The sequence below is a fragment of the Arachis stenosperma genome, chromosome 4 (genome assembly GCF_014773155.1).
Source record: "Arachis stenosperma cultivar V10309 chromosome 4, arast.V10309.gnm1.PFL2, whole genome shotgun sequence".
In the NCBI taxonomy this organism is placed as follows: Eukaryota; Viridiplantae; Streptophyta; class Magnoliopsida; order Fabales; family Fabaceae; genus Arachis; species Arachis stenosperma.
Genome location: NC_080380.1, coordinates 25,822,444 through 25,848,630, shown reverse-complemented (window position 1 = coordinate 25,848,630; position 26,187 = coordinate 25,822,444). Strand labels below are relative to the sequence as shown.

The following is a 26,187-nucleotide window of genomic DNA, read 5'->3' as shown; positions in this document are numbered from 1 at the left end:
GTAATTAAGAGACAAAAAATAAATAAATAAATAAAAGATATATTATATTATATGAGGTTTTAGACTTTAGAGTGTTGGTCAAAGGATTAGGAATAAGAAAAATAAAAGGTATTAATGTTGGTATGATATCTCATCTAATATATTAAAATCTTAAAGTTCTTTACTTTATAAAATCTTGTTATTTCTTTTCAATGCTTGATTTTAAGAACTGATTAAGTAAATCTTTATTTTATATATCTTATTCTAACACAGACATTAATTATGTAAAAGAAAATATACCACTCCCTGCGTCTAAAAATAAGTGTTGCTTTAACTTTTTTGATACATTAAAAAACCAATGTATTTAGCTGCAAAATAAGTTAGGGGGTTAAAAAAGGATCAACACATTATCTTCTTTTTCTGTCAACTTTGACGTGTTCATCACTATTTTTCGTGTCGACAATTATAATCCCAAAAGATATTGAAAGAAAAAAGTAATAAAATAGAAATAACTATTTCCACAGAAATTGAGATTGATAAATAACAACCACTTGTTTACATGACCATACAACATCCTTGCAATTTAATCTAAAGAACCAAAAAAAGAATAAGTTGAAATTAAAAGAATGGCTATGGAGTAACGTGTGTTGATGAAACTCCTTATTTTTCATAAAACCGAAGTTCTGCCATAAACTCTTGGCGCTGGGGACAATACCATGCAACTGCTTTTGCTGAAAGAAGTACTTGCAATGCATACTCAATTGCTATTACTGAATCCTTTGCTTTTACAATGTTAGGGTCCTTCAAATCAATTGTTACTCCTGAATCAACTCTAAAACTCAATGGCCCAAAAATCTGCAAAATCACACAAACATGTGTTGGTAAGTGGTAACATGCAAGCAGCTTTAAGAACCAAATTTTTGTGCAGCATTGTAGAATTTAGACTTTCTACTAGCCTCTAATTTATTTAAGATAGATTACATTCACTTCCTTTGAGGTTAGGAGATATTTACACACAACATCCGTTGATTTGTCATGTCTACACGAACCTCCTTACGGCGGAGGTCAATGTAAGTTATGTCGTGTTTATAAAGGTGATTAGTGTCACGGTACACAAAATATGAGCAAGGGTGCTGAGTGGCATATAAACTAAATCTAAAAGAGATTAGTATATACTTCTACAGATAGAGGGGTGTCATGAGAAATAATTCCCAACCCACCCATGCTACGTGTACACTAGAAATCAATTACCCATTTTTGGTGGGTACATAGCATTTTTGTTTCCCACCACAAGGGAGGTTAGTGTAATTTACCCATTTGCAGTCCTTTCAAGATGGAATTGAACTAGCCAGGAAAAACTTCTAAGAATGTGAAATCGGACGAGTGAATTGGTACTACCTGCTGTTGAAAAGATAAGGTGGCATTGGGGCAAACTGCCTGAAAATCATCCAAGCTGGGCTTTCTGGATTGGAAATATTCTCGTGCTAGATTTCTCGCACCATAAAAGAATTTGGTACCTGAAGGTATATTCAGCTGGGCCTGAAATCGCGTAAGATCTAGATAACGCTTTTGGAAGTTTCCAAGTTGGGCTGTAAGAGAAGCAGATGCAAATGTATCCGCTAGAAACGAAGCATTAAGCCCATCAGAATTATCAATAAAAAAACCTATGGGATCTTCATTTGCCAGTGCTCTTTCTGCGCTCTCTCCAAAACCAGTTGTAGCAGCAGCACCTTATAAGAGAATTCAAAGAACAAATAAGAAAAATGCCTATGGTATCCAATCCATGACATTAAGCAATCATTTAGTTATAGAACGACGATCATTTTATATCTATCTAAATCTCTTTGTCTTGACTATTTGAGAAACTATCACAGAGAAGTGGCCATCTTACCGATATTCCATGATGCAGACACATTAGGATTAGAAATGAACAAGTCATATGGTTGCACCAATTTCAACTTAGGAGCTTCACTTTTCCAAATATCAACCTTGTTCCTGAAAGATATGGAACTTTTGAGGGCTAAACCTGGAAGTATGTTTCGTGGTGGTCCGCCAATTTGATTTTGGATCCTGTCAAAGGGCTCAGGTGACCCAGAGTTATAGTGCGCAGATAAATGATAACTCATAGAAGAATCGCTGGTTGATAGAGAAGCAAAGTCGATCGCCATTGAAAATGGAACATCCCAATAATTACCAGACTTGTCAACAAAAAGACCAGGAGAAACTGCCTCCACTGTGAGTTCATGACTAGGAAACTACAACCACACACCAATTGTACAGTTAGTATAAATACACAAAATCTAGTTCAGTATACACACAGCATGATATCGTAAAGTAAGAAAGATAGATAAAAGTAGTTAGCTAATGTGGTTTGTATTAATGGTGTATGTCCAAATTTTTAGCTAACTTAGAATTCATAATCAATTAATAAATGAAAAAGTTACATTCATAGACAAATTTATCCCGAAATATGGCCACAATAACCGAACACCCCTCAAAGGAAAAATGAAAAGTACCTAATAGGAAAAGAGAAAAGCTCACTTAACAATCTAATGTCTTGTCATAGAATTCTAAAACAGAATACTAAAATTCATCAAGAAATGGAGCCATGCAAGGAACTTTAGAAACTCAAAAGAATATACACTCAAATGCTTACCTTGTGACGAAGAATTGCTTTCCCTCTTGGATTATCATCATAGTCTAAGGCCAAATGTAAGATATCATCCGATGTTAACTGGAACTCTGAAAACAAGCCCAGTGCATATAAGGATTTCTGCTGCAGCTGTCTCCCAATGGTTTTAAACCAAGACGAAACTCGAGATGGCTTTTCCTCACTTCTTTTAACAAATGAAATGAATTTTTGCAAATGGAATTGACCAAGAAGATATACAACCCTGCAAAACTTTCAGACTTGAAAATCAGAATTCCATGAGAATTGACATAGTTCAATTATGACAAAGACACAGCTAGGAAAAGAAGAAAAATTAACTTAACAGGATAATTCAAACAATAACTAACATGGTCACTTTAATCCTGTCCTAGTCCTACACATAAATCTACCCTCAATGAACTCATTAATTCACCCACATTGTAATAAATAAAAAATTCCACAATGTCACATCTCTTCAAATTAAAACTAACCACATCCAATACTGCTGTTTCAGTAGAAGCATGCCATTATCTAAGAGAGCAACATAACTATAAAAATTCCAAATTTCACCCCCCTTTAACTTTCTCCTATTGAATTGATTGATGCAATCAAAATTCAGAACATTGGCAGCCAACCCATAAACAAAATGGGAAGACCCTCAACAAGTAAACATATCCAAAATGCAGCCACAAAGAGATAAAAACAGCAAATTTAACATACCCCGCTGCAAATTCCGTCAATTGACCCACCACATGAACAAAAACAAGAATACCCAGATACACAAAACACATAAAAATCAAAACTTTTAACTATGGGAATGAACGAAAATGTGAAATTAAGCTAATATTTTGATACCAGTCATCGTTGAGTGGGAGGGAGAGGACTCGCTGGAGGGAGAGTCCATTTGGTTTGGCGAAGGAAGGAACAAACGGAGCGAACATGAAGCGCTGCATGAAGTCAACCTGCTTGGGCCTGGAAAGCCTGGGCCCCCTGGAAAGGCCCAAGGGTAGAGGATTCCCAGACACAGGGCAGGCCGAACCCTCGAGGGTCTTTGGAGTTGAGACATCAAGGTCCCAAAAGCCTCCTCCATCCATTACCCATCTCAACTTCCTCATCACTCACTGTTTCGCATACGGTTGTGTTGATTTCACATTGACACTGGTGAAGTGTGTGTGTGAGTGTGTTGAAAATTGGAATGACTCTTCTATATACTCTACTATTTCTGAATTCTGAGTGAGAGTGAGTGCGTGTGGCTTCTTCCCAAATGATTGTTGAATAGAATCGATCCTTTCCTTGAGAGTTGAGTCACAAGGAAAGTGGTGAAAGAACAGAACAAACAGGAGAAGACACGAAAAGAGGCTTCTATGGTGGTTGCTAATTTCTACTTACAATAAAATATCATTTCTGTTAGTGCAAAAAATTTCAACTAACTTTATACTTGCAAAAGATTTATCTAAATTTAGTTTGACAAAAATTATTTAATAAAATAATTATTCGAATTTTTTTTTCATTTAATTCAATTTTCATAAAAAATGGGGCATCCAAACAGGCCTTAAGAATTAAAAGAGAAAAAAAAAAACAAAAACAAAAGAGAGAGAGACAAAATAAGGGAAGAGCAATACGAAGAAAATGTGAAGCTTAAAATGGTTGTAGGGTCACTTACCAGTTACCACCGAAAAGGGTTTTTTACGAATTAAACCCAAAATGGTCTCTAAGATTGACATTTTGTACTAAAATTATTCCTGAGATTTCAATTGCACCAATTATGTTTTTGAAATTGAAAAAAATGCACCATATTAGTCCTTAATCTATTTTCTATTAACGACGTGATGACATGGCATGATGACGTGGACTGTAAGTGACACGTGTCACTTCATGATTTGGCAACGTGTAATGGTATGATGATGTGGTGACCAGTGACACGTGGCATGCTGACGTGGATGGTTGTACCACGTGTCCGGTTGTGCCACGTGTTGCAACAGTATTCGTCCACGTGTCATTCATTATGTCATCGTTGTATATGCACCAAATTAGTCCCTCACTTTGCATTAAATGACTCATTTTAGTCCCTAAAATTGATTGTCGTGCACCAAACTAGTCCCTTCACCAGCTTTTTCTCATTTTTTTCTATAAATTCAAAATTCTCAATATTTTTGAATGCATTAATTTCAATTCTATTTTTTCACATGTTCTTCAAATACAAGTGCTTTTATAAAAATTTTTAAGATTTTAGTTTTAATTATATAATTTTTTTAATAATTTAACATTTGTAAATTTTGTAATATATAAGTATGTTATTATAAAAAAATAATTATATGATTGATTAGACACATTTTTTTTCTTAAAAAAAATGTGTTTTTAACAAGAAATTAATAATTAAAATAAATATTTTTTTATGAAATACACGTTTTCGTTATGTATAAATGAGCTAGATTAAAGAAACTTCAAGCACCATCACTACCACTTTTGACCTTTGCAGTCTAGACGAAAGAGGTCAGAGATGGTAATGAGGAAAGCTTGAAATGCCTTCACGTCAACTCCAAGACGACGGCTATTAGAGGTATCCGCAAGAAAAAAATATTTTATAAAAGTACTGAAAGAGGTCGGAGATGGTAGTGAAGGTGTTTGAAAAGCCTTCACGTCAACTCCAAGTCGGATACCTCTAATAGCCGTCGTCTTGGAGTTGACGTGAAGGCATTTCAAGCTTTCCTCATTACCATCTCTGACCTCTTTCGTCTAGACTGCAAAGGTCAAAAGTGGTAGTGAGGGTGCTTGAAGTTTCTTTAATCTAGCTCATTTATACATAACGAAAACGTGTATTTCATAAAAAAATATTTATTTTAATTATTAATTTCTTGTTAAAAACACATTTTTTTAAGAAAAAAATGTGTCTAATCAATCATATAATTATTTTTTTATAATAACATACTTATATATTACAAAATTTACAAATGTTAAATTATTAAAAAAATTATATAATTAAAACTAAAATCTTAAAAATTTTTATAAAAGCACTTGTATTTAAACTATATATGAAAAAATAGAATTGAAATTAGTGTATCCAAGATATTAAAATTTTAAATTTAAAAAAATGAAAAAAAATTGGTAAAGGGACTAGTTTGGTGCACGTCATTCAATTTCAGGGACTAAAATAAGTCACTTAATACAAAGTGAAGGACTAATTTGGTGCATATACAACGATGGCATAATGGATGACACGTGGACGAATACTATTGCGTCACGTGGCACAACCGGACACGTAGTCAAATAACATTGTGACACGTGGCACAACCATCCACGTCAACATGCCACATGTCACTGGTCACCACATCATCGTACAATTACACGTGGCCAAATCATGAAGTGACACGTGTTATTTACAGTCTACGTCATCATGTTATATCATCATGTCGTTAATGGAAAATAGGTCAGGGACTAATATGGTGCATTTTTTTCAATTTCAGAAATGTAATTGGTGCAATTAGAATCTCAAAAACGATTTTAGTGCAAAACATCAATCTCAGAGACAATTTTAGAGTTTAACTCGGTTTTTGACTGATGAATCGGTGAACAAATGGAAGAGGGTTTTAGGTGGAGGAAGGTTCGAATAGAAACAAAGTGTGTAATGAGGTGGCTTGAGAATGTGTGTGAGCGGTGCAAGCAAATTAGGATACGATTGTTGCTGTCATTGTGGAGTGTTAGGGTTTTATAGGTATATTAAAAATCAATCATTAAATTATTTATTTTATATATGTAATATTTTATATCGATAGTTGATTTTATTAAAGGTTGTTTTTGATAATATAAAGTTAGTTTACATTTTTATTATCGAAAATAATAATCTATTCTCTCTAGTTAATAACTGTTTTGAGTAAAAAAGTGAGGGTAACAATATGAAGTTTAGGATACAGCTTGTAATTTTACTCATACTTAAATTTGATGATTAGGAATATTATTTTCTGTTGATCGTGACAATTATGATGATGACACCAAAATGGTCAAAGTTTTTACTGTTAAAACTATAGGAGTCAACAAAAATAAATGTGAAGATGAAAGATAGCTCAAAAGTACAAGTTAAAAATAGTTTTTTGTTTAGCTCAACGACTATTTGTGTAGTCGACGTAAAAAAGCAATTGTGAGTTTGTGACAATATGTAATGTAATCCTATGTTTGTGTAAAACATGTTTATATTAAATGTATATAAAAATCAAATCTAAAATGAAATAGGAGTAAATTATTTTTTTTTAAATATATGTTAAATATAATCTAAAATCTTACATATATCTTAAAGAAGGAGGTATATTGATATTGTTGAGTAGAAGATGAGAGGCGTATTGATGTTAGAGTTTGGTGTTCTTAGAGAGATTTGTGCTTTTTATTTTTCCTACCATTTTTCTCTTTTTTGTTAGATAAAATGAACTCACTTGAAGTTCAAACACAATGGGAAGTGAGGAAAGGTACACAGTTCAAACAGAAGCAACAAAAAGATAACCAACCAACCAGCCAACATTACAATTGATCCTATTTCTGAACTCCATATCCCTTAGTTTTGTGTACAATATCCAGCTGCAGGATGCAACATTTAATGCTTCATTACATGACCTTCCCACTCCACTTGACAATCCTGCTTTTTTCTAATCTATAAGTTATGAACTTAAGATTCTGTTACAACCAAGCTACACGCATAAGTATATCAAAATACAGTAGTTCAGATCATATTTTAGTTTACACTACAATGTCAACTATCACTGTCACTATCACTAAGAGAAAATATTGAACCATTGATCTGAGATTTCTTCTCTATTTGATTTCTATTTTTAAGTTTACAAAAAAGTATGGAACTATCCTTGATGGGAGAAACCCCAAGACTTTGAGAAGCGACAAGAAGACGCTTCCCAACTCTGGATTTTCTCTCTTTGGAAACCAAGTCAGCATGAAACGGAGCATGTTTTCTGGATCTTCTCCTTTTAGGCCCTGCTTTTTTGGAAACCAAGTCAACCCGAAATGCAGCATGCAGAACAGGTGGAGCTGTTTTGGGAGTTACCGGTGCCGGAATATTGATTCGTCTTTTCAAACAACTCTGTGGTGTAGCTTTTGATTGAACTTCGATATCACTGTGAACAGCATTGGATGTAAAGTCTGAGTTTGGAGAACTGTTAATATTGTCAATCCCATTGAAGCCCAGAAAGTATTTATTGATTATGGCTGACACTGATATCACTTGTGTTGACATCTTACTGAGACTGCCTTGCATTGAGTTTGCATGCAACACAGCCTGATTTTCAACTTTATTTTCTTCCTTCAAATATTGACTCTTCTCGGTGGTGCCGGTAGGTTTTTCGTCTTCTAGAGTTCCACCAGCTGCATTTTGCATGTAATTTTTGCAGAACCCTTCCGCTCTTTTTTCCTCACTATTGCATATAACTTTGTTCTCACCATTTGAGGTCATCAAGCCCTGGCGTTTGGAAAGAATGGCTATGCCACAGGGTGAACATGGAATATGCGAACGCGTTAAATGCTGAATGTCCATGTGAAGAAACCATGTTCTCCTCATCTTGGGGAAAACATGCTTTATAGGCAGGGAATCTGGCAGGTAGTAGAAGCATGATTTTCGCTTGACCTAGCAGAATATGCAGTAATTTCTTGAGCACAAATTGCTTGTTGAACAAGTTCATAAACAAAGCATAGATACCTAAACATTAAGAACTTACCATTAATCCATTAACTTGGATTTCTCCTGTATCTGGTAAACATCCGAGGTGTACTCTCGCAAAGTCTCCTGAAGAACAATCATCACATCAATCATTTCTAATGTCAGAACAAATGAACTCTTAGTTAAACTGCATTTAATCAATAAAAGAAAGACTATAATACTCAAAGAACACTAGATTTCGAACATGCCATTTCAAACGGAATTTGCATCCCCAAGGAAGAATTCCAAACAATGCAGGAAAAACGAAGAACCGTGATGACATTATCATCGGTTAACTTCCACTAAAAATTTTGCAGAGACATTGCCAGGTGGTAAATATATCTAACTTAATAATCATAGACTCGTGGATCCAACGATACACTCCTCCAGTATAATGTTAGTATTACTATTCAATGAAGCAATTAAAAGAACAATTTGATTTGACATACTGTCTCTAAACCTAAACTAAAAGAAGAAATTCAACCAACTTCCCTTCCAGAACAGTCCACACTAGATGCTGATAAAACCTTGAATGAGGATATAAACAAAGAGTAGAACTAATAAAATAAAAAATTCAAATGGCTCTAACAAGGTACAAACTCTATGAGGAGAACATTCAGGGCACATGCAAAAGATTCACAACATAAAAGATTAACCAAACTTGTTTCCCTCTCACAATAATAAGTACATTAAAGTTACAACTAAGATATAAATTGAAATTTGAGGATTCATAAAACTAACAAAGAACTCATGACGGAAAAGAAAGAGAGATTGGATGATACTTTTGAGTGATGCAACTGTAACGTGGGGAAAGGCTTTGAAAGCAATGCGAGTGCCAAAATTGGTGTCCACAAACACAGCAACTTCACCAGCTTCCATAGTTGGCATTCAATCTTTGTTCAGAGTAACGAAACAAAAAGAGAGCGTGACGAAAGATGAACGAGGCGGTAGCAGAAGCGTCTTTCTCAATTCCTCCTTTTGGGATCATCAATTCATCAACGCCTCCAAGGACCTATTGACAAAATATTTATATTTTGCTGCCAAAACCAAAAGTTAATTAAGGTGTTCATCAAAAAAGAAAAGAAAAATTAAAAAATATTCTAATTAAGGTATTAAAAGTGGAAGTTTTGTAATTTTTAAAGAGAGAGAGAGAGAGAGAACCAAATTTTATAATATTAAAGAAGTTCAAAATTTACCATTTTTCTCTTTTGCGTCATCTCACATTAAAAATTAGTTATTAACTAATTATTCATATAAATATATATAAAATAACATATATAAATATAGATAAATCTATAATTGATTTTTAATGTGTATATAATATTTTTTATAATTATAAAACACAGTTTTTGAGGTAAGCATCAAAGTGGTCCCTGAAATTATCATGGAGGCTCAAAATAATCTCTGAAATTAAAAATTTGTCTAGATCGTCCCCGAAGTTGATCTCCGGTACTCATAGTGGTCCTTTCGGTGAGTTTCGTCCAGCTGGCGCAACCGGAAATCTGACCTGGCGTCGTTGGTGACACATTAGCAGCCCAAACGACGTCGTTTGTGGGGTGGCGCCAAAAAGACATAAAACGACGTCGTTTTATGCCAAAAAAAACCCCTCCCTCAATGTTACACTAACGTATCGTCTCCCACACTCAAACACACAAACACAACACAAAGCAGAGGTCTCTTCTTCTCCGTTACCCTCTTCACTGGCGCCAGTGCTATTGCAGTCACTGGAGCGTATTTCAGTGGAGAACCTAAGCTCTAGAGGATCGCCTTCATCATCTGCATCAGACAGAGAGTTGTGAAAACAGGTTTCTCTGATACATGTACGCAAAAAAAGACATAAATGTGTGGTGAAACTCTATTTTTTGAATTTTGTTGTTAATCTATTATTCACAAGGGAAAAAAACGTTTTCTTGGAGTGTTGTGTGTTGGAATGCATGCTTGTGTTTTGGGGTAGTGGCTAGGGTTTGATCAGGAGAAGGTTTCTTAGTGGTTAGGCTAACTAAGGGAATTTTTGTTAAGACGGAAACTTGTTTTCTATGTCCAAGGGTTTACTGCAGTTACAGTTTTAGTTATGGAGTTAGTAAGTTGGTAATGTGGTTGAAGTTTAGGGAGGCTGATATAAGAATAAAATTTTAAATTGCAGATGGGTGATGATTTGATTACCATCCTATTTCACCATGGAGGATCATTCATCACAGATATTGATGGAGGTGTGACTTACAATGGTGGAGATGTCTCTGAGTTGCCAGGAGTTGATACAGACAAACTGGATGTCTTCTTTGTCTGAGACTACCACAAGGATCTTGGATATGACAAGGTCAGTCAAACATGGTGGCTAGTTCCTAATAGGCCGTTGTAAAATGGTCTAAGGGCTTTAACAAATAACAAGGAGCTGTTGGAGATGTGCTACCTTGGTTAGCAGAACAAGGGGGTTGTTCATGTTTACTATGAACATGGAGTCTCAGAACCTCTGTTCATTGAGGAAGCAAAGGCAGTTTCATCTAAAGGGAAGGAGCTCTTGGTGATACCCTAAACCCCACCACCAATGATAATGTCGAGCCAATTCCCACCACAGCAGCATCTACTCCAACCTCTGCACCAAATGACACCACTATTCCCACCGAAAAATCAGACTCAACTACAAAGCTCCCACCTATTTCAATTACTGTTAGTAAACCAGCAAAAAAATACACCCCCACCCAATGCAACTCCTATGTCAAACCCCAATCTACCCCCAAAAACAATGACTCAACCCAGTAATACCAAGCCAAAAAATTCACCAAAAAAAATGTCGCTCCCCACTGAAATGCCTAAACCATGGTCGAAATCAAAAGAGTCCAAGAAGTCTACTGTACCAAGGAGAGGGACTAGGAATGTAAAATCTGCAGCACCAAAACCATATGGAAGGAGGCCATTAACAAGAGCAGCTGCTAGTGGAACTAGTGTAAGACGTAATGGTAAAGGAAAACAGCCCCAAATAGAACATGTGGCATTGTCTAGCTCAGAGGATTCCTCAGATAGTGAAGCGAGTGATGGTTGTGAGGAGGATGAACCATATCGGCCTGATGGTGATTTAGTGTCTAGTGAGGAAGATGTGGGTGTGGAGAGAGTAGCAGGAAAGAAAAAAACAAATGTGAAATTCAGAACCAGGATAGATAAGAAAACTTCTAAACAGAAGAGGGCTGTAATGGTTGAGGATGATGGTCCCATGTGTGCTGACTCAGGCTCTGAGGATGATGCACGTTTTTTGGACTAATTCCTAGGTTCGGGTCCATGGGAACATATGATGATGCCCAAGATGAAGGTTATGAGGAATCTGATGGTGGAGACTCATGGCACTCAGAAGAACTGAAGACTCCTCCAAACTCTGAGGATGAATTGGAGGAGGTTGATTCGGATGAGGTTTTTCCTGTGTTCAGAGATGGAGGTTGGTTTGTGGAGCTTTAGGCTTGCTGTTAGAATGATATTTACTACAAAGATGGAGTTCAAAGAGGCTGTGCGTGAATATTGTATACAGGAGGGTCGGAGGATTTGGTTTAAAAAGAATGATAATGTAAGGATGATAGCAGTGTGTAAGGATGAGAACTATGGATGGCTTGTGTATGCTGCTAACAACACTGAGAACAATTACTGGCAGATCAAGACGTTCAATGATTATCACAGTTGTGCAAGGGAAACCAAAAATAGATTGGCTAATAGGAAGTGGCTGGTCGGAAAATTGGTGAAGAAGCTACGAAAATATCCTAACTTAAGACACTGTGAGGCTGCTCAGTATTTTAAGACAAAATGTGACTTGGAACTAAGCAAGTGTTCACTGACTAGGGCCTTAGGAGATGCTAGGGCTGTCGTGTATGGTGATGCTGCTGCCCAATATGGGATGGTAAGGGATTATGGGCTGACACTACTTAGGAGTAACCCAGGCTCTACTGTCACAGTTGGAGTTATCCCTCAGCCCAACCCTGATGATGAACCAATATTTGAAAAGATGTACATCTGCTTGGATGCCTGTAAGAAGGGATTTCTGGCTGGCTGCAGACTACTCATAGGCTTGGATGGAGCTTTTCTGAAGACCCAGCATGGTGGCCAGATCTTGTCTGCAATTGGACAAGATGCAAACAATCACATATATGTGATTGCATATGCAATTGTCCCTATTGAAAATACTAAAAACTGGAGGTGGTTCTTGGAATTACTTCATCAAGACTTGGGAGATTATAAGCAAAACAAGCTCTGTTTCATTTCAGATATGTGGTGGACGAAATTGTGATCATGCTAGTATTATTTGTGATCAATGTTCTAATTATTCTGAGATGAAGGCTTCTTATGGCACTGGTTGAATTCACAACTCCGTTCAACTAACCAGCAAGTGTACTGGGTCGTCCAAGTAATAAACCTTACGTGAGTAAGGGTCGATCCCACAGAGATTGTTGGTATGAAGCAAGCTATGGTCACCTTGTAATCTCAGTTAGGCAGATTAAATTGTTTATGGGTTCGAAAATAGAAATAATAAAATAGAAATAATAAAAGGGATAGAATACTTATGCAGATTCATTGGTAGGAATTTCAGTTAAGTATATGAAGATGCTGTATGGCTCAAGGACGCCTGCTACTCTCCTGCTTCAACTCAATCCTTCTTACTCCTTTCCATGGCAAGCTGTGTATAGGGGTTCACCATCAGCAGTGGCTACTTTCAATCCTCTCGGGAAAATGGTCCTCTGCGGCTGTCACTCGCATGGCTAATCGTCTGGAGGCATCACCCATGGTTGATGGCTACATCCCATCCTCGCAGTGAAAACTACGCTCACGCACTCTGTCACAGCACGGCTAATCACTGGTTGGTTCCTGCTCATACTGGAATAGAATCCCTTGATTCTTTTGCGTTTGTCACTAACGCCCAGCACTTGCAAGTCTGAAGCACGTCACAGTCATTCATTACCGGAATCCTACTCGGAATACCACAGACAAGGTTAGACTTTCCGGATTCCCAGGATCCTACTCGAATACCACAGACAAGGTGAGACTTTCCGGATCCTCATGAATGTCGCCATCTATCTAACTTATACCACGAAGATTCTGTTGGGGAATCTAAGAGATACACATTCAAGCTCTGTTGCATGTAGAACGGAAGTGGTTGTCAATCACGTGCGTTCATAAGTAAGAATGATAATGAGGGTTATCTAATCATCACATTCATCATGTTCTTGGGTGCGAATGAATATCTTGGAATAAGAATAAGAGAGAATTGAATAGAAGAAAATAGAATTGCATTAACACTTGAGGTACAGCAGAGCTCCACACCCTTAATCTATGGTGTGCAGAAACTCCACCGTTGAAAATACATAAGTAAAAGGTTCAGGCATGGCCGAGAGGCCAGCCCCCTAAACGTGATCAATAGTCTCTTAGGATGAAGAATAAAACAAAACTGAGACCAAAGATGTCTAATACATTAGTAAATCATCCTATTTATAATAAACTAGCTCCTAGGGTTTACATGAGTAAGTAATTGATGCATAAATCCACTTCCGGGGCCCACTTGGTGTATGCTTGGGCTGAGCTTGATCAATCCACGAGCTGAGGCTTCTCTTGGAGTTGAACTCCGAGTTATGACGTGTTTTGGGCGTTCAACTCCAGATCATGACGTTTTTCTGGCGTTTAACTCCAGACAGCAGCATGTACTTGGCATTCAACGCCAAGTTACGTCGTCATTCTTCGAATAAAGTATGGACTATTATATATTGCTGGAAAGCCCTGGATGTCTACTTTCCAACGCCGTTGAGCGCGCGCCAATTGGAGTTCTGTAGCTCCAGAAAATCCATTTCGAGTGCAGGGAAGTCAGATTCCAACAGCATCAGCAGTCCTTTTGTCAGCCTTTTTCAGAGTTTTGCTCAAGTCCCTCAATTTCAGCCAGAAATTATCCGCTCATCACAACACCAAACTTAAATTGTTGCTTGTCCCCAAGCAACTGAAAATCAAATAGGATAAAAAGAAGAGAATATACTATAAATTCAGAAATATCAATGAATATTAATTATAATTAAATGAGCGGGACTTGTAGCTTTTTGCTTCTGAACAGTTTTGGCATCTCACTTTTTCCTTTGTAGTTTAGAGGGATTGGTGTCTCTGGAGAACTTTAGAATTTGGGATAGTGTTATTGACTTTCCTAGTTAAGCATGTTGATTCTTGAACACAGCTACTAATGAGTCTTGGCCGTGGCCCTAAGCACTTTGTTTTCCAGTATTACCACCGGATACATAAATGCCACAGACACATAACTGGGTGAACCTTTTCAGATTGTGACTTAGCTTTGCTAAAGTCCCCAGTTAGTGGTGTCCAGAGCTCTTAAGTACACTCTTTTGCCTTGGATCACGACTTTAACCACTTAGTCTCAAGCTTTTTTGCTTGGACCTTCATGACACAAGCACATGGTTAGGGACAGCTTGATTTAGCCGCTTAGGCCTGGATTTTATTTCCTTGGGCCCTCCTATCCATTGATGCTCAAAGCCTTGGATCCTTTTTACCCTTGCCTTTTGGTTTTAAGGGCTATTGGCTTTTTCTACTGCTCCTTCTTTTTCTATATACTCTTTTTAGCCATTTTTTTTCACTGCTTTTTCTTGCTTCAAGAATCAATTTCATGATTTTTTTCAGATCATCAATAACATTTCTCTTTGTTCATCATTCTTTCAAGAACCAACAATTTTAACACTCATAAACAACAATGTCCAAAGACATATGCACTGTTCAAGCATTCATTCAGAAAACAAAAGTATTGTCACCACATCAATATAATTAAACTAGATTCACTAATAAATTCGAAATTTATGTACTTCTTGTTCTTTTGAATTAAAACATTTTTCATTTAAGAGAAGTGAAGGACTAATGGATTTTATTTATAGCTTTAAGGCATGGTTACACACTAATGATCATGAAGTAGAGACACAAAAACATAGATAAACATAATACTAAAAACCGAAAACAGAAAGAAATAAAGAATCAAGGAATGAATCCACCTGAGTGAGGGTGGCGCCTTTTTGAAGAACCAATGGTGCTCTTTTGAGCTCCTCTATGTCTCTTCCTTGCTTCTGTTGAATGATTCCTAGTAATTTTTGTGTTCCTCCACTTAGTTGCTTCCAATATTTGTGTGGAGGACAACTTATCCCCTGAGGTATCTCAGGGATCTCTTGATTTGCAGCCACATGTTCTACCACTGAGCTATGACGGCTTATATTTAGTCTTTCCATCTCCCATGACTCATAGGTGGAAGCTTTTTGTCTTCCCTTTGAGGTTTCTCTGGCTTTAGGTGCCATTAATGGTAATGGAAATGCAAAAAAGTTATGCTTTTACCACACCAAACTTAAAATATTGCTCGCCCTCGAGCAAGAGAAGAAAGAAGAGAAGAAGAAGAGGAAGAAGACAATGGAGGAGAGTGAGGGGAGATGGAATCGGCTATATGGGTGGGATTGGGTGGGAAGGAGAAGTTTGAATTTTGAAGGTGAGTGGGGTTTGTGGGAAAGAGTGAGTGGTGAATGAAAAATAGAAGGGATGACCATGAATAGAGAGAGAGAGGGCGAGGTAGGTGGGGATCCTGTGAGGTTCACAGATCCTGAGGTGTCAAGAAATTCCATCCCTGCACCATATAGGCATGTAAAATGCCTTCATGCATCATTCTGGCGTTCAAACGCCCATTGGTGCATGTTCTGGGCGTTCAACGCCCATGTAATGCATGTTTCTGGCGTTGAACGCCAGTTTCATGCTTGTTTCTGGCGTTCAGCGCCAGTTTGTCCTCTCTGTGCACGTTCCTGGCGTTTAACGCCAGGTTGTTGCTTGTTTCTGGCGTTCAGCGCCAGAATGGTGCTCTGTTCTGGCATTGAACGCCAGCCAGATGCACCTTACTGGCGTTGAACGCCAGTCTGCGCTACCTCCAGGGTGAAAAATTTTTTCTTCTGTTTTTGACTCTGTTTTTAATTTTTTTGATTTTTTTCGTGACTCCTCATGATCATGTACCTAATTAAACACAAAAATAACAAAGAAACAAAATAAAATAAAATTAGATAAATAAAATTGGGTTGCCTCCCAACAAGCGCTTCTTTAATGTCAATAGCTTGACAGTGGCTCTCATGGAGCCACAAGGTGATCAGGTCAATGTTGTATAGTTGTCCACACCAAACGTAGAGTTTGGATATAGGATTTTAACACCAAACTTAGAGTTTGGTTGTGGCCTCACAACACCAAACTTAGAGTTTGACTGTGAAGGCTCTTCTTGACCCTGAACTGAGAGAAGCTCTTCATGCTTACTCTCTTTTGTCACAGAGGGATGGCCATGTGCCTTAAACACAAGGTAGTCCCCATTCAATTGAAGGACTAACTCACCTCTGTTGACATCTATCACAGCTCCTGTTGTGGCTAGGAAAGGTCTTCCTAGGATGATGCAATCATCCTCTTCCTTCCTAGTGTCTAAGATTATGAAATCAGCAGGGATGTAAAGGCCTTCAACCTTTACTAACACGTCCTCTACTATTCCATAGGCTTGTCTCAATGACTTGTCTGCCAGTTGTAATGAGAACAAGGCAGGTTGTACCTCAATAATCCCCAGCTTCTCCATTACAGAGAGTGGCATTAGATTTATCCCTGACCCCAGATCACATAGAGCTTTTTCAAAGCTCATGGTGCCTATGGTACAAGGTATTAGAAACTTGCCAGGATCTTGTCTCTTTTGAGGTAGAGTTTTCTGAATCCAAGTATCTAGTTCACTAATGAGCAAGGGAGGTTCACTTTCCCAAGTCTCATTACCAAACAACTTGGCATTCAGCTTCATGATAGCCCCTAAATATTGAGCAACTTGCTCTCCAGTTACATCTTCATCCTCTTCAGAGGATGAATAGTCTTCAAAGCTCATGAATGGCAGAAGGAGATTTAATGGAATCTCTATGGTCTCTATATGAGCCTCAGATTCCTTTGGATCCTTAATAGGAAACTCCTTCTTGCTTGAGGGACGTCCCAGGAGATCTTTCTCACTAGGATTTTCGTCCTCCTCCTCCCTTGTGCATTCGGCCATATTGACTATGTCAATGGCCTTGCACTCTCCTTTTGGATTTTCTTCTGTATTGCTTGGGAGAATACTGGGAGGAGTTTCAATGACTTTCTTACTCAGCTGGCCCACTTGTGCCTCCAGATTTCTAATGGAGGATCTTGTTTCACTCATGAAACTGAAAGTGGCCTTTGACAGATCAGAGACTACATTGGCTAAATTAGAGGTGTTTTGTTCAGAATTCTCTGTCTGTTGCTGAGAAGATGATGGATATGGCTTGCTATTGCCCAGCCTGTTGCGTCCACCATTGTTAAAGCCTTGTTGAGGCTTTTGTTGATCCTTCCAGGAGAAATTTGGATGATTTCTCCATGATGAATTATAGGTGTTTCCATAAGGTTCACCCATGTAATTAACCTCTGCCATGGCAGGGTTCTCAGGATCATAAGCTTCTTCAGAAGCTGCCTCTCTAGTACTGTTGGATGCATGTTGCCATCCATTCAGATTTTGAGAGATCATGTTGACCTGTTGAGTCAACACTTTGTTCTGTGCCAGTATGGCATTCAGAGCATCAATTTCAAGAACTCCTTTCTTCTGAGGTATCCCATTATTCACGGAATTCCTCTCAGATGTGTACATAAACTGGTTGTTTGCAACCATGTCAATGATTTCTTGAGCCTCTTCAGGCGTTTTCTTCAGGTGAATAGATCCACCTGCAGAATGGTCCAATGACATTTTCGAAAATTCAGAGAGACCATAATAGAATATATCTAATATGGTCCATTCTGAGAACATGTCAGATGGACATCTTTTGGTCAGCTGCTTGTATCTTTCCCAAGCTTCATAGAGGGATTCACCATCTTTTTGTTTGAAGGTTTGAACATCCACTCTCAGCTTGCTCAACTTTTGAGGAGGAAAGAATTTATCTAAGAAGGCAGTGACAAGCTTATCCCATGAGTCCAGGCTATCCTTGGGTTGTGAATCCAACCATACTCTAGCTCTGTCTCTTACAGCAAAAGGGAAAAGCATGAGTCTGTAGACTTCAGGATCAACTCCATTCGTCTTTACAGTCTCACAGATCTGCAAGAACTCAGTTAAAAACTGATAAGGATCTTCAGATGGAAGTCCATAAAACTTGCAGTTTTGTTGCATTAAAGCAACTAGCTGAGGTTTCAGCTCAAAGTTGTTGGCTCCAATGGCAGGAATGGAGATGCTTCTTCCATCAAACTTGGACGTTGGCTTTGTGAAGTCACCAAGCATTCTCCTTGCATTATTATTATTTTCGGCTGCCATCTCCTTCTCTTGTTCTAATGTTTCTGAAAAGTTACCTTTAGAATAATTTAATTTAGCTTCTCTTAATTTTCTCTTCAGAGTCTTTTCAGGTTCTGGATCAATTTCAACAAGAGTGTCTTTATCTTTGTTCCTGCTCATATGAAAGAGAAGAAAACAAGAAAAGAAGATGAATCCTCTATGTCACAGTATAGAGATTCCTTTATGTTAGTAGAAAAAGAAGGGGGTAGAAGAATGAAGAGGGAGATTCGGATTTTTGGATGAAGAGAGGTGAAGAGAAGTGTTAGTAATTAAATAATTAAATAGAAGAAGAAAAGATGAGGGAGATTTCGAAAATAGTTTTTGAAAAGGAGTTAGTGATGTTCGAAAATTAGAGATAAAATGTAATTAAAATTAAAACATGAAACAATTAATTAATTAAAAAAATGTTTGAAAAAGGGATGAGATATTTTCGAAAATTAGAGAGGGAAAAGTAGTTAGGTGGTTTTGAAAAAGATAAGAAACAAAAAATAAGTTAGTTAATTGATTGAAAAAGATTTGAAATCAAAATTGAAAAAGATAAGAAGATAGTAAGTTAGATAAGATATTTTGAAATCAATTTTGAAAAAGATAAAATTTTAAAAAGGATAAGATAAAAAGATAAGATAAAAGTTTTAAGAAAAAGATATTTTGAAAAAGATTTAATTTTTAAAATGACTTAACTAACAAGAAACTACAAGATAAGATTCTAGAATTTAAAGATTGAACCTTTCTTAACAAGAAAGTAACAAACTTCAAATTTTTGAACCAATCACATTAATTGTTAGCTAATTTTCGAAATTATGATATAAAGATAAGAAAAAGATTTTTGAAAAAAATAATTTTTAAAAAAAATTTTGAAAATAATAAAAAAAAAATGGAAAAGATATGATTTTTGAAAAAGATTTTGAAAAGATAAGATTTTTAAAATTGAAATTTTGACTTGACTTGTAAGAAACAACTAATTTTGAAAATTTTTGACCAAGTCAACCCAAAATTTCGAAAATTTGGAGGGAAATAAGGAAAAGATATTTTTTTATTTTTGAATTTTTTAATTATGAAAGAGAAAAACAACAAAAATACTTTATGCATGAAATTTTTGGATCAAAACAATGAATGCATGCAAGAATGCTATGAATGTCAAGATGGACACCAAGAACACTTTGAAGATCATGATGAACATCAAGAACAAATTTTTGAAAAATTTTTGATGCAAAGAAAACATGCAAGACACCAAACTTAGAAATCTTTAATGCATGGAAAATATGAATGCAAAAATGCACATGAAAAACAACAAACAATACAAAACAAGAAATCATCAAGATCAAACAAGAAGACTTGTCAAGAACAACTTGAAGATCATGAAGAACACTATGAATGCATGGAATTTTCGAAAAATGCAAGAAAAATTTTTAAAAACATGCAATTGACACCAAACTTAAAAATTGACTCAAGACTCAAACAAGAAACACAAAATATTTTTAGTTTTTATGATTTTCTAATTTTTTGTATTTTTATTAATTTTTTCGAAAATAAAGGTTGGAAAAAAACGAAAAATAAAAGAAAAATTTTGAAAAAGATTTTTGAAAAGAAAATTACCTAATCTGAGCAACAAGATGAACCGTCAGTTGTCCATACTCGAACAATCCCCGGCAACGGCGCCAAAAACTTGGTGGACGAAATTGTGATCATGCTAGTATTATTTGTGATCAATGTTCTAATTATTCTGAGATGAAGGCTTCTTATGCCACTGGTTGAATTCACAACTCCGTTCAACTAACCAGCAAGTGTACTGGGTCGTCCAAGTAATAAACCTTACGTGAGTAAGGGTCGATCCCACAGAGATTGTTGGTATGAAGCAAGCTATGGTCACCTTGTAAATCTCAGTTAGGCAGATTAAATTGTTTATGGGTTCGAAAATAGAAATAATAAAATAGAAATAATAAAAGGGATAGAATACTTATGCAGATTCATTGGTAGGAATTTCAGTTAAGTATATGAAGATGCTGTATGGCTCAAGGACGCCTGCTACTCTCCTGCTTCAACTCAATCCTTCTTACTCCTTTCCATGGCAAGCTGTGTATAGGGGTTCACCATCAGCGGTGGCTACTTTCAATCCTCTCGGGAAAATGGTCCTCTGCGGCTGTCACTCGCATGGCTAATCGTCTGGAGGCATCACCCATGGTTGATGGCTACATCCCATCCTCGCAGTGAAAACTACGCTCACGCACTCTGTCACAGCACGGCTAATCACTGGTTGGTTCCTGCTCATACTGGAATAGAATCCCTTGATTCTTTTGCGTTTGTCACTAACGCCCAGCACTTGCAAGTCTGAAGCACGTCACAGTCATTCATTACCGGAATCCTACTCGGAATACCACAGACAAGGTTAGACTTTCCGGATTCCCAGGATCCTACTCGGAATACCACAGACAAGGTGAGACTTTCTGGATCCTCATGAATGTCGCCATCTATCTAACTTATACCACGAAGATTCTGTTGGGGAATCTAAGAGATACACATTCAAGCTCTGTTGCATGTAGAACGGAAGTGGTTGTCAATCACGTGCGTTCATAAGTAAGAATGATAATGAGGGTTATCTAATCATCACATTCATCATGTTCTTGGGTGCGAATGAATATCTTGGAATAAGAATAAGAGAGAATTGAATAGAAGAAAATAGAATTGCATTAACACTTGAGGTACAGCAGAGCTCCACACCCTTAATCTATGGTGTGCAGAAACTCCACCGTTGAAAATACATAAGTAAAAGGTTCAGGCATGGCCGAGAGGCCAGCCCCCTAACGTGATCAATAGTCTCTTAGGATGAAGAATAAAACAAAACTGAGACCAAAGATGTCTAATACATTAGTAAATCATCCTATTTATAATAAACTAGCTCCTAGGGTTTACATGAGTAAGTAATTGATGCATAAATCCACTTCCGGGGCCCACTTGGTGTATGCTTGGGCTGAGCTTGATCAATCCACGAGCTGAGGCTTCTCTTGGAGTTGAACTCCGAGTTATGACGTGTTTTGGGCGTTCAACTCCGGATCATGACGTTTTTCTGGCGTTTAACTCCAGACAGCAGCATGTACTTGGCGTTCAACGCCAAGTTACGTCGTCATTCTTCGAATAAAGTATGGACTATTATATATTGCTGGAAAGCCCTGGATGTCTACTTTCCAACGCCGTTGAGCGCGCGCCAATTGGAGTTCTGTAGCTCCAGAAAATCCATTTCGAGTGCAGGGAGGTCAGATTCCAACAGCAACAGCAGTCCTTTTGTCAGCCTTTTTCAGAGTTTTGCTCAAGTCCCTCAATTTCAGCCAGAAATTACCTGAAATCACAGAAAAACACACAAACTCATAGTAAAGTCTAGAAATATGAATTTAACATAAAAACTAATGAAAACATCCCTAAAAGTAGCTTGAACTTACTAAAAACTACCTAAAAACAATGCCAAAAAGCGTATAAATTATCCGCTCATCACAACACCAAACTTAAATTGTTGCTTGTCCCCAAGCAACTGAAAATCAAATAGGATAAAAAGAAGAGAATATACTATAAATTCAGAAATATCAATGAATATTAATTATAATTAAATGAGCGGGACTTGTAGCTTTTTGCTTCTGAACAGTTTTGGCATCTCACTTTTTCCTTTGTAGTTTAGAGGGATTGGTGTCTCTGGAGAACTTTAGAATTTGGGATAGTGTTATTGACTTTCCTAGTTAAGCATGTTGATTCTTGAACACAGCTACTAATGAGTCTTGGCCGTGGCCCTAAGCACTTTGTTTTCCAGTATTACCACCGGATACATAAATGCCACAGACACATAACTGGGTGAACCTTTTCAGATTGTGACTTAGCTTTGCTAAAGTCCCCAGTTAGTGGTGTCCAGAGCTCTTAAGCACACTCTTTTGCCTTGGATCACGACTTTAACCACTTAGTCTCAAGCTTTTTTGCTTGGACCTTCATGACACAAGCACATGGTTAGGGACAGCTTGATTTAGCCGCTTAGGCCTGGATTTTATTTCCTTGGGCCCTCCTATCCATTGATGCTCAAAGCCTTGGATCCTTTTTACCCTTGCCTTTTGGTTTTAAGGGCTATTGGCTTTTTCTACTGCTCCTTCTTTTTCTATATACTCTTTTTAGCCATTTTTTTTTCACTGCTTTTTCTTGCTTCAAGAATCAATTTCATGAATTTTTCAGATCATCAATAACATTTCTCTTTGTTCATCATTCTTTCAAGAACCAACAATTTTAACACTCATAAACAACAATGTCCAAAGACATATGCACTGTTCAATCATTCATTCAGAAAACAAAAAGTATTGTCACCACATCAATATAATTAAACTAAATTCAATAATAAATTCGAAATTTATGTACTTCTTGTTCTTTTGAATTAAAACATTTTTCATTTAAGAGAGGTGAAGGACTAATGGATTTTATTTATAGCTTTAAGGCATGGTTACACACTAATGATCATGAAGTAGAGACACAAAAACATAGATAAACATAATACTAAAAACCGAAAACAGAAAGAAATAAAGAATCAAGGAATGAATCCACCTGAGTGAGGGTGGCGCCTTTTTGAAGAACCAATGGTGCTCTTTTGAGCTCCTCTATGTCTCTTCCTTGCTTCTGTTGAATGATTCCTAGTAATTTTTGTGTTCCTCCACTTAGTTGCTTCCAATATTTGTGTGGAGGACAACTTATCCCCTGAGGTATCTCAGGGATCTCTTGATTTGCAGCCACATGTTCTACCACTGAGCTATGACGGCTTATATTTAGTCTTTCCATCTCCCATGACTCATAGGTGGAAGCTTTTTGTCTTCCCTTTGAGGTTTCTCTGGCTTTAGGTGCCATTAATGGTAATGGAAATGCAAAAAAGTTATGCTTTTACCACACCAAACTTAAAATATTGCTCGCCCTCGAGCAAGAGAAGAAAGAAGAGAAGAAGAAGAGGAAGAAGACAATGGAGGAGAGTGAGGGGAGATGGAATCGGCTATATGGGTGGGATTGGGTGGGAAGGAGAAGTTTGAATTTTGAAGGTGAGTGGGGTTTGTGGGAAAGAGTGAGTGGTGAATGAAAAATAGAAGGGATGACCATGAATAGAGAGAGAGAGAGGGCGAGGTAGGTGGGGATCCTGTGAGGTTCACAGATCCTGAGGTGTCAAGGAATTCCATCCCTGCACCATATAGGCATGTAAAATGCCTTCATGCATCATTCTGGCGTTCAAACGCCCATTGGTGCATGTTCTGGGCGTTCAACGCCCATGTAATGCATGTTTCTGGCGTTGAACGCCAGTTTCATGCTTGTTTCTGGCGTTCAGCGCCAGTTTGTCCTCTCTGTGCACGTTCCTGGCGTTTAACGCCAGGTTGTTGCTTGTTTCTGGCGTTCAGCGCCAGAATGGTGCTCTGTTCTGGCGTTGAACGCCAGCCAGATGCACCTTACTGGCGTTGAACGCCAGTCTGCGCTACCTCCAGGGTGAAAAATTTTTTCTTCTGTTTTTGACTCTGTTTTTAATTTTTTTGATTTTTTTCGTGACTCCTCATGATCATGTACCTAATTAAACACAAAAATAACAAAGAAACAAAATAAAATAAAATTAGATAAATAAAATTGGGTTGCCTCCCAACAAGCGCTTCTTTAATGTCAATAGCTTGACAGTGGCTCTCATGGAGCCACAAGGTGATCAGGTCAATGTTGTATAGTTGTCCACACCAAACGTAGAGTTTGGATATAGGATTTTAACACCAAACTTAGAGTTTGGTTGTGGCCTCACAACACCAAACTTAGAGTTTGACTGTGAAGGCTCTTCTTGACCCTGAACTGAGAGAAGCTCTTCATGCTTACTCTCTTTTGTCACAGAGGGATGGCCATGTGCCTTAAACACAAGGTAGTCCCCATTCAATTGAAGGACTAACTCACCTCTGTTGACATCTATCACAGCTCCTGTTGTGGCTAGGAAAGGTCTTCCTAGGATGATGCAATCATCCTCTTCCTTCCTAGTGTCTAAGATTATGAAATCAGCAGGGATGTAAAGGCCTTCAACCTTTACTAACACGTCCTCTACTATTCCATAGGCTTGTCTCAATGACTTGTCTGCCAGTTGTAATGAGAACAAGGCAGGTTGTACCTCAATAATCCCCAGCTTCTCCATTACAGAGAGTGGCATTAGATTTATCCCTGACCCCAGATCACATAGAGCTTTTTCAAAGCTCATGGTGCCTATGGTACAAGGTATTAGAAACTTGCCAGGATCTTGTCTCTTTTGAGGTAGAGTTTTCTGAATCCAAGTATCTAGTTCACTAATGAGCAAGGGAGGTTCACTTTCCCAAGTCTCATTACCAAACAACTTGGCATTCAGCTTCATGATAGCCCCTAAATATTGAGCAACTTGCTCTCCAGTTACATCTTCATCCTCTTCAGAGGATGAATAGTCTTCAAAGCTCATGAATGGCAGAAGGAGATTTAATGGAATCTCTATGGTCTCTATATGAGCCTCAGATTCCTTTGGATCCTTAATAGGAAACTCCTTCTTGCTTGAGGGACGTCCCAGGAGATCTTTCTCACTAGGATTTTCGTCCTCCTCCTCCCTTGTGCATTCGGCCATATTGACTATGTCAATGGCCTTGCACTCTCCTTTTGGATTTTCTTCTGTATTGCTTGGGAGAATACTGGGAGGAGTTTCAATGACTTTCTTACTCAGCTGGCCCACTTGTGCCTCCAGATTTCTAATGGAGGATCTTGTTTCACTCATGAAACTGAAAGTGGCCTTTGACAGATCAGAGACTACATTGGCTAAATTAGAGGTGTTTTGTTCAGAATTCTCTGTCTGTTGCTGAGAAGATGATGGATATGGCTTGCTATTGCCCAGCCTGTTGCGTCCACCATTGTTAAAGCCTTGTTGAGGCTTTTGTTGATCCTTCCAGGAGAAATTTGGATGATTTCTCCATGATGAATTATAGGTGTTTCCATAAGGTTCACCCATGTAATTAACCTCTGCCATGGCAGGGTTCTCAGGATCATAAGCTTCTTCAGAAGCTGCCTCTCTAGTACTGTTGGATGCATGTTGCCATCCATTCAGATTTTGAGAGATCATGTTGACCTGTTGAGTCAACACTTTGTTCTGTGCCAGTATGGCATTCAGAGCATCAATTTCAAGAACTCCTTTCTTCTGAGGTATCCCATTATTCACGGAATTCCTCTCAGATGTGTACATAAACTGGTTGTTTGCAACCATGTCAATGATTTCTTGAGCCTCTTCAGGCGTTTTCTTCAGGTGAATAGATCCACCTGCAGAATGGTCCAATGACATTTTCGAAAATTCAGAGAGACCATAATAGAATATATCTAATATGGTCCATTCTGAGAACATGTCAGATGGACATCTTTTGGTCAGCTGCTTGTATCTTTCCCAAGCTTCATAGAGGGATTCACCATCTTTTTGTTTGAAGGTTTGAACATCCACTCTCAGCTTGCTCAACTTTTGAGGAGGAAAGAATTTATCTAAGAAGGCAGTGACAAGCT

At 37.7% G+C, this 26,187-nt stretch overlaps 3 protein-coding genes across 3 annotated transcripts; 1 reads left to right on the top strand and 2 right to left on the bottom strand.

Annotated features, from left to right (window-relative positions):
- Nucleotides 1-477: 477 nt before the first annotated feature.
- LOC130977031 (protein TRIGALACTOSYLDIACYLGLYCEROL 4, chloroplastic) lies at nucleotides 478-4,029 on the bottom strand. Its single transcript, XM_057902027.1, has 5 exons — nucleotides 3,485-4,029; nucleotides 2,636-2,873; nucleotides 1,871-2,234; nucleotides 1,378-1,709; nucleotides 478-834 (listed from the first exon to the last, which is right to left on the bottom strand). The coding sequence occupies exons 1-5, from the start codon at nucleotides 3,742-3,744 to the stop codon at nucleotides 640-642; spliced, it is 1,389 nt and encodes a 462-aa protein (XP_057758010.1). The 5' UTR covers nucleotides 3,745-4,029; the 3' UTR covers nucleotides 478-639.
- A 3,108-nt stretch (nucleotides 4,030-7,137) lies between these two features.
- LOC130976912 (uncharacterized) lies at nucleotides 7,138-9,353 on the bottom strand. The gene is made up of 3 exons (XM_057901864.1): nucleotides 9,104-9,353; nucleotides 8,341-8,408; nucleotides 7,138-8,249 (listed from the first exon to the last, which is right to left on the bottom strand). Exons 1-3 carry the CDS (start codon nucleotides 9,207-9,209, stop codon nucleotides 7,368-7,370), a joined length of 1,056 nt encoding a protein of 351 aa, XP_057757847.1. The 5' UTR covers nucleotides 9,210-9,353; the 3' UTR covers nucleotides 7,138-7,367.
- Nucleotides 9,354-11,799: 2,446 nt separating this feature from the next.
- Nucleotides 11,800-12,588, top strand: LOC130974796 (uncharacterized). The gene has a single exon (XM_057899646.1). The coding sequence runs from the start codon at nucleotides 11,800-11,802 to the stop codon at nucleotides 12,586-12,588; it is 789 nt and encodes a 262-aa protein (XP_057755629.1).
- Nucleotides 12,589-26,187: the final 13,599 nt, after the last annotated feature.

Excerpts from the sequence above, each read along its gene's own strand:
- LOC130977031 (XM_057902027.1), bottom strand. The coding sequence starts at position 3,744 with ATGAGGAAGTTGAGATGGGTAATGGATGGAGGAGGCTTTTGGGACCTT. Across the intron at positions 2,874-3,484 it reads CTCCCACTCAACGATGACTG|GGTTGTATATCTTCTTGGTC; the intron begins GTATCAAAATAT and ends AAAGTTTTGCAG. Across the intron at positions 835-1,377 it reads CCTTATCTTTTCAACAGCAG|ATTTTTGGGCCATTGAGTTT; the intron begins GTAGTACCAATT and ends GTGATTTTGCAG.
- LOC130976912 (XM_057901864.1), bottom strand. The coding sequence starts at position 9,209 with ATGCCAACTATGGAAGCTGGTGAAGTTGCTGTGTTTGTGGACACCAAT. Across the intron at positions 8,409-9,103 it reads TACAGTTGCATCACTCAAAA|GAGACTTTGCGAGAGTACAC; the intron begins GTATCATCCAAT and ends ATTGTTCTTCAG. Across the intron at positions 8,250-8,340 it reads TCCAAGTTAATGGATTAATG|GTCAAGCGAAAATCATGCTT; the intron begins GTAAGTTCTTAA and ends ATATTCTGCTAG.
- LOC130974796 (XM_057899646.1), top strand. The coding sequence starts at position 11,800 with ATGGAGTTCAAAGAGGCTGTGCGTGAATATTGTATACAGGAGGGTCGG.